The sequence below is a fragment of the Gavialis gangeticus genome, unplaced genomic scaffold (assembly GCF_001723915.1).
Source record: "Gavialis gangeticus isolate Ggan-Ray unplaced genomic scaffold, GavGan_comp1, whole genome shotgun sequence".
NCBI classification, from domain to species: Eukaryota; Metazoa; Chordata; order Crocodylia; family Gavialidae; genus Gavialis; species Gavialis gangeticus.
This window is the reverse complement of record NW_017729022.1, coordinates 131266700-131275159: the sequence shown is the minus strand read 5'-3', so window position 1 is coordinate 131275159 and position 8460 is coordinate 131266700. Positions and strand designations below refer to the sequence as shown.

Here is an 8460-nt window from a genome sequence, read left to right as displayed (position 1 = left end):
CTCAGATCTTCTCTAGTAATAACTTTACTAGCAAAATGCATAAGCTCCAGTCTCACCTTTTGTTTGTTTTAATTTTACTCTGTTTAAACAGCCAACTCGACTTAATGTCATTAGAAACGACAATGATAGTTGGGACTACACTAAACCGTATCTTGGCAGAAGAGGTAGGTTTTCATATATTATAGCTGTAAGTGGTTAACTGCGTTAAATACTGTGCTGTATACATGGTTAGGTTGTTTAATGCAATAGTCCTTTCAAACAAGCCATTGCTGGTGAAGGCTGTGTTGCAGAGGCCAACCTGTAATCCAGGAAATAACACTGAACATTAGTGCCCCCTACTGGTGTATATCTGAGCTATTTAGTTCAACAAGGAGCCCACACATGCAAGCACGTTTGCAATTCAAGGACTTGCATTTCTCCAAGCAGCTCTCTCTCTTTGGAGGGGAGGAAACTGATACAGACTATTCCTTACAAACTACAAACTTGCACACTGCTTCTCTTTGGAAAGGACTTTTTCCTTTATGTTGGACAAGGCATTAAGAAGGATAGAGGACTTCAGCAGGCTGACTCTACACTTCATCATGCACCACATCGGCATCAGCAAAAGCCCTCTGAAAATCTCAGACTTGCAACTCACTTTGTCTGCATACTGCATGCATCACCACCACAAGTTTTTAAAGGAGGACACTTACAGTACTTCAGATTTGCATGGGATGAATAAATACCATGATAGACTGTACCCATTTCTGTTCAAGTGTGTATGTATACTGATCTTAACCCTAGAATTACAACTGCAGAATTTAAGAACCTCCATAAAATGGAAAAATCCCAACTCCTGTTGATCTCATCTACAATGTTGTAATCTTCTTATGACTTGTTGTATTTAAAAGAACAGCACATTCAGTCTCTACAGTGTAAATATTGTCTCAAGTAAGTAAACTGGAGGAATAACATGTATAGAAAATTGGGATTGATCAATACGCTATCAAATAAGACCCCTCAGCTATATTTAAATATTTGGAATAGGGAGTTGCACACTTGGTGCACATGTAACTTGTCTCTTGGATTCTTGCATGTGAAAATTAGTCAGAGCATAAGTCTTACAAGTGAAAATTATACCTAAAATGTAAAAGACAAACTGCTGTGTAGCCTGACTTCTGTAAAGTGTTTCAATTTTTTTTGTAACTGTTCAGTGACTTGTGTTTAATATTTTTTCTATATAATGTAATTTTAGAAATTAGATATGTGTAACATGGAGGTAGAAACTTAGCATGTCCAATTTAAGGTAGAGTATCTTCAGAGTCTTATATGAAGGTGAGGGTTTTGACTTCATTCTGAGATATGCTTCAAAGTTAACTTTAGAAATTCTGAGTTTGTAAAATTGTTGTATAATTGAAAACACAGGTTTTGGATTTTCAGAATTAAGTTCTTGTAAAAGGTTAACAAGGGAGCTACAGCACTGGTTGGCAGCTGGTAGAATCTCACTATTTGAATCAAAATTCAAAAATTTATTCAATTTCCTGGCTGCTTAATGCAAATAAAATTGAAGTTGTCAGTAACTTAAAAGCATTGAATCTGAAAGGGGCATGGGGAGGACCAACAAAACTAATTGCACTATTGGTTTCTTAACCATTACAAATTTTACCTACTTAAAGCAATATGAAAACTTTCATGTGAAGTGATTTGGCTTACAAAAAATAGAGGTTCAGAGACTACACGTTTCTCATTTCTCACTCTCCTTTACTAGGGAAACATTTCACATGTTAAGGTTGCTTTATTTTACCCCAAAATTCACTGATCTGCTGTTTGCTTGTTTTTCTTTGAGCTCAGTTGCTGGAACCTGTTTCTCTCATTTTTGTAATTATTACATCACTTCATACCAGATATATACTTTTCAGCTAGCCTTGTAATGATGGTGTTATGCCTGTGTTGCACACTATCTTTGATGAAAAAACAGTGAATAGTTGAGTTATACCTCCCAGAAATAGTTTTTATCCAGTGAAGCATACACAAAGCATTTACTGTGCACAAATGAAACTGAGCTCTGATCCAAGTACTTGCTTTTCACATTTTATATAAGCCTGCCCGTGGCTTAACATGCATCCTTCATGGAGTACAAAAGAAATGCATTTTTTCAGTTAATTCTCAGGAGCTTAAATATTTCCAGGCCTCCATAGTTACAAACTGTGTGCACATGTATGCTCTCACTGTCTCTCCTCTCCCAAAAGCATTCCTCAACCTACACAGGCTTTCTAAGGAATGTGTGCAGTTATGAGGGAAATGTATTTATAGGTAGCATGTAAACTGTCTTTTTTGGTTGTGGAAATACGTTGGCTTCCTCTGGTTACCAAAGGACTGTACCCTTTCATGTGCCATTTGCTTTGAGACAAGGTTCTCAAGATATTTCTTAGAGCTGTCTAACAGCTGGCCACTCCATCTTCACAGGTTCAAGAAAATAGATAAAATAGATCCACAGGATAGAATTTTAAACCCAGCTTTCTGGAAGAACGATGAAAGTGACTTAATTTCTTATCTGTATACTTTATACTATGTAATAAATAGTTAAAATGAGTAGTGAGGAAGCTTTGGACTGCTAGTGAATGGTAGGGGTTTTGTTGTTATTGGGTTTTTTGAGGTTGGTTTGTTTGTTTTAAAAGTAAAATCCCCAAGAGGCAGAACTAACATAATTTGGGCAATTTTACTTCATATGAAATAAGAAAAGTAGTCTTGTCTCTCTGAATCCAAGTGTTCTAGGAGCACTGCTGTCTGCCTTAGGCTCTTTGCAGCATAATCATCTAGCCTCAAAGCTATCCTCAACATTTTTGGCAGAAAGATGCATCCATTTCTCATTTCCCACTGATTACTGTCGCAGAGGGTTAAGCTCAGGAGTTCAAACTGCTTGGGAAAAACTTCTCGGGCATTGGGGTAGAGATCAGTCATGTTTAAGTATTTGTACTAATTATAACAAACTGATCAATATTTTATCACACTTTTAGAATGTGGTGCATCAAGGACTAATTTACTAACCAAAATGGGTGAGAAATGTTCTACTCTCACTTACCAAGAAAACTTGAAAGTTCATATTTTTTTTCTGGGAATGCTAAGAAAATTAAGTAGAACTCTACCTTTTGGAAACAGCGCACTGCTTTCATCCAGTCATGTTGATCCCTTGGTTAACTTTACACGATCTAAAACAGGGTTTTCTCAAAGGATTGTCCGTTATTGAAGATTTTATTCAGTAACATTGCATTGTAATTGAAAATAATGTCATACATCATGAATAATGCAGTAATGTACAGTCCTTTCAGCATTCCCATAAATCAATAGGTGTTCATGTAAATATATGTACACAAATGTAATGCTCTCTGTTTACTGATTGTGAAACCATGTAATACAGGTTGTTGTTGGCTTATGCTGAAACTTCTTGAAAGAAGCCCACTTTGAAAATGTGTTGCTGTTGAAGCTAATAGTATGATTCAGGTACTGTCTTTCACAAGTACTGCTTTTAAAACTTGTTTTAAGACATGCATAGGTAAATCCTACTCTCTGGTGCTATCTGTAATATTATGTGATGTCAATTGCAGAACATTATCAAGTATTCCTGTAGATTTAAATTGTCTGCACATTCTCTCTTGCCAAAAATCTCAACATTAAGTGAATTTTGTTATTCAAATGACAACCTCTTAACTTCATTCTATGATTTACATCTGGCCTTAAAAACTGATTTTTTTTAAAGTTAACCAGATATCAAGTTATATTTTCACTTTTTAGATGAAATTATAAATATCCTGATTTGAGAATTCAGGTGTGCACTTGGTAAAACTACTTTTTTCCACTCCCATATCTTAGACAGAGGGAAGGGCCGCCAGAGGCAAGCTATTTTGGGAGAACATCCTTCATCATTTAGACATGATGGCTATGGTAAGTAACAGAATGACAAGTGGTCTGTGGCTTTTTACTTTTTTTTTTTATATGGTGGAGTTACAGTTTTTTCTAGGTTACATAGAAAAGCATTGGGAACACATAATGGTAGACAGCTTCTGTAGTTTAGTGTAGTGCTACACTTGCTACTCTCAGTCCGTGAGTTAAAGATATTCATGATGTTATGAAACCTGTGGGGGTCTATAACACTAATAACATTTTTCTTTAAATTATACAGTCTTATCCCACTGGTTCAGTTACTGCTTTAGATGGTATCATCTGTAAACTGTCATCACCCTAGGCAATGACTAGAGGATATGTATCTATACCAGAAAGGTTCCTTTCTTCTTAACAGTGCAGCTCAGCATGAAAAAAAACTTGGCAATATGTAGAGTATTTGTTACACTGATTGGTTTCAGAAAACTATTGAACTTCTGTATTTAATGCAGCTAGTTATTTCACTTTTCCCTTGTAATATCCCTGGTGCTCTTCTTCCTAATGTGTCTGAGTTTGGCAATATGTTACTATGTAGGCGAGACACTTTGGAATTATTGCAATGACCCGAGTCTGTTTGTGCAAATACTCTTCTGTAATTTTGAGATGTATAGTCTGTATGAAATGCAGAGAGGTTTAGGGGCTGAGATTTTAATGCGACTTCCTATATTTCTTTTATAAAAGCTTAATTTGCATATATGTATTAGTCATTTTGACCTTCAAAAACCAATGTTTGTTGGTTACTGCTTCTTTTGCCAGAGAAAGTATAAGTAAAAAGTTGACGAACATGGTATAACTTTATTTTCTGCCAGAGGCAAAAGTTCTTGTGGGTGATTTATCTTTTTAGTGGGCCAGTGCATGGTTGGGGTAGACTTAGACAAGCTTTTGGGTATCACATCACCATTCTTCAGGTCTACCAGAGGGTTTATTTTCTCTTGGAGGCCTTCAGGCCTCGAGAATCCAAAATATTTCAGTTTGCTCTTAACCATGTGTCCCTTTTTTCCTCTAACGTCTCATCAAACTCCAGCTGAGTTTCTTTTTCCCCCTTGCAATGGAAGCTGTTTTTCATGGGTAGCACTATAGGTCTCCTTTTTCTTCCTCCTTCTTGTTACTTTTCTTGATGAGCCTGCAACAGGACTGTTTATGAGAGTGGCTGTGGCCCTCCCCTGCTGGCAAAACGTCTCCTGTCCCATTCTGGCTTCTCCTGTCCCTTTTCTGCCTCACCTGCCATGCCTTGAGGCATTGTAGGCTGCCTCAGGGTCCTAGAGTGAGCTTCAGTTTACCTCAGCTTGCTCTTTAACAAGATCTGTAGTACTCCTTGATCCTGTTTCACAGTCAGGGTGGCTAGGATCTGGAACCAACTTCCAAGGGAAGTGGTGCTGGCTCTTAACTTGGGGGTCTTTAAGAGGAGGCTTGACAATTACTTAGCTGGGGTTATATGAGCCCAGTATTCTCTCCTGCCCATGGCAGGGGATCGGACTTGATCATCTACTTAGGTCCCTTCCAACCGTACATGTATGAATCTATGCTGACACCGCTCTTGCGTTCAGGCACTGAATTATGGCCTTCCTAGCCCTATACATGCCTTAGGGCAGTGTTTCTCAACCTGTGAGTCATGAACCAAAAGTTGGTTGCAAGAATATACGAAAGGGTCATGAACAAACTTTAAAAATGGCTCTTTAAAGGAGAAAAATGTGGGAAACCATGGCTTTTCCCTTGCAGGCTGCCAGAGTTCCAGTCTGCTAGTGGCTACTTGGAGCCCTCCATGCCCCACACACCCATCCCCTGCCCCTATGCATTTGGGGGCTGGGCCCTGGGGGTAGGGAGCAGTGGGTCAGGAGTGAGGGGCACAGGGTTGGGACTGGACATTGATGTTTACAAGTGGGTCCTGGCACAAAAAAGGTCAAGAACCACTTAGAGCACAAGTTTATTTTAGGGGCAACAGTTGTGGCCTCCAGCCACCCCCATAGCCATGTCCATGCCTCACAGAGTTGTAACTTGAATTCCTTTCGTGGGGTCTCCTTGGCCTTGTCTCCTTTTATACTGGGCCCTCTGACCCTGTCTTCTTGTGCTCTGAGCCCCTAGCCTTGTACTCAGTTCAGCCCCATGAGTCCATAACTCTTGCAGAGTTACTGTCTGCAGGCTCTAGCTACTCTGCTTTAGCCCTAGGCAGCTCTGTGCAGCCCACCCCATCCTAGACCCATGCAGGACTCTCTCTTGACCTTAACCTCCTGTACCATAGGGTGCTGCACAGGCACCCCACCTGTGGCCTCCACCACACCCAAACTTTCAGTCAGAATGGATATAGAAACATAAGCAAACTGATTCCAACTGAAACCTACACTGTACTCTTGGGCACTGTCCCACAACAATTTATACTCCCCTCTTAGTTGTCTGCTTCCAGCTGTCTGCTTCCAGCTCTCTGGTGCTTTGGATGCCTCTGGGTCTGTTTCTGATAGCATTACTCCCCAGGGGCTTCTCTCCTGCCCACTCTGATTTAGGAGCTCAGCTTATCTCCTGGGGCTCTGCCCCTTTTGTCAGGTGTTCCTGATCAATCTGAGATATGACCCATCTACTCGATGAGTAGTCTCTTCTCCTCTGCCACATTTGGCTTAGGACTGAAGCTTAGCTTCCTACCTGTCTGGAGCTTTACCCTGTTTGCCTGTTGCCAGGCAGCAGTCCCAAGTAGCTATAGGCAGTCCTGTACCCCCTGTCTGGGCTTTCTCCTGGCAGCTTACTTCCTAGTAGGTAGCTTTGCTTCAGATGTCCCCTGATAACAGCCCTACTGTGCTGTCCTTTCTCCCTCCAAGTAAGGGCCCCTAAGTCTAGGTCTGTGGTGCTCAATCTGACGTGCAGGCCAGATCCAGCCTGCAGAGTTGTGTTTATCCAGCATGTGGGTCTCCACATATATCTGGAAATCTAGCAGTTGGTGTGCAGTGTCAGCACTGCTTGGCACTCATCTGCTGCTAAATTTCTGGACCTGTGGGGAGCCCCATGGGCTGGATGACATGGCCCTGCACACTAGATTGCACTGCCATGGGTTCATGCTGGCACACCTGGTTGCACCCGTGGACCGACCCCTATATTGCGTATCTGTCCCTTGGGGCCAGAATGTCGAGCACCACTGATCAACATTATTCTTGGCCTCATGAGAATGGAGGATCCTCCCCATAGCATTTTGGGAAATACCGGGTGTGTTTTGTTTTTTTTTAAAGCTCTAGCTAGATAAATGAATGACTATTGACTGAAGTGTTTTTAACAACTCTTGTGAAAGCATTTATTTGGCTCAGCACTTGCTGAGCAACTAAACTGTGACTTATGAAGTTTAACCCTTGTGACAGCTGTCACTTTGCTTCCTGATAAATGTCACTTTTACTGGCAGTGGAAAATGAGGTCACCTGGAGCTGTGTATTAATGTTGACCCTTGAACACATGTATTCTTGAGTTAGCTCATAGAAAGCTGCCCTCCTTTACCAGTCTTCTACAGCCCCTCAAACAAAACTGCACTACCCCTAGACTATTAAACTCCCTTCTAGAGTTTGACTTTGTTTTTTCCGTTATGGCAGGGGTGGGCAAAATAAAGCCTGTGGGCCAGATCTGGCCCACCAGTTGATTTGTATCTGCCCCATGGTGCTCCACATGGGGTGAGCCCTGCCTGGGACAGCTTGTGCTGTGTTCCCACCTGCATCTGCCCCATGCCTGCTGATGGCAGTGCCCCAGCCCTGGCCAGCAGGTGCAGCTTCCCAGTGGGGCTGCCTTTCACTCACAGGTGGCTGCACATCATGGTGGGTGGGTAGAAGGGACCTGGAGCTGGAGCCCTGTGTGCTGGTGCAGGGGCTCCCTGGCTGCAGCTTCCCTCTCACTTGGCTGGCTGTGTGGTGCCCAGCACGCACCCCCACTGGAGTGGTGCAGCAGGGGGAGGAGGAGGAGCCATGAAAGACCATGGGGAGCTGAGCAGTACCCAGCTTGCAGCCCTGCTGGGAAGCTGTGCGTCCTGGCCAGGGCCATGTAGGCAGGAGCATGGTGCAGGCTGCCCCAGGTGGAAGTGGGTGGGGTTTGGCCCCATGCAGAGTACTGCGGGGGCAGCCATGGGCCAGATTTCGGGGAGTGGGGGAGGACACACACAACACCACACCCACACCATCTGGGTGAGCTCTGCTGCACACACCTTCTGTCCCTACCCCTGGCTGGCTCCCAGGATCTAGCATGCAGTCAGGCCTGCAGCACGCCTCTTCCCCCCCCCCGCGCAAATTCACCCCTCCAACACACCCACTCCTCAGCCAGCACTCAGTGGTGGGGGCACTGGTGGTCCTGCCTGCTCTGCCTGCCCATCACCTAAGCGGGAAGTGTGGCCTATCAGGGGGTGCACGTTGCCACTGGGGCAGAGGCTGCAGACAAATTTGAAGGCCACAAAGGACTAGACCTGAGCCTGAGTTCACGGTTGAAAAGAGCTATTGCCTGTGTAAATCTATATCTTTAACATATGTGTAGATAGATAGATAGATAGATAGATGTAAGTTCATTGTTATAAGTTTTATATTATGC

The 8460-nt window shown here is 42.8% G+C and overlaps 1 protein-coding gene across 2 annotated transcripts in view; it reads left to right on the top strand.

Annotated features, from left to right (window-relative positions):
- HNRNPLL (heterogeneous nuclear ribonucleoprotein L like) overlaps positions 1-8460 on the top strand; it is a 63600-nt gene that overhangs the window by 41778 nt on the left and 13362 nt on the right. For both annotated transcript variants that reach the window (XM_019516178.1, XM_019516177.1), the window contains exons 6-7: positions 92-164; positions 3850-3921. In XM_019516178.1, the coding sequence (XP_019371723.1) occupies positions 92-164; positions 3850-3921 (145 nt within the window). The remainder of the gene's footprint in view (positions 1-91; positions 165-3849; positions 3922-8460) is intronic.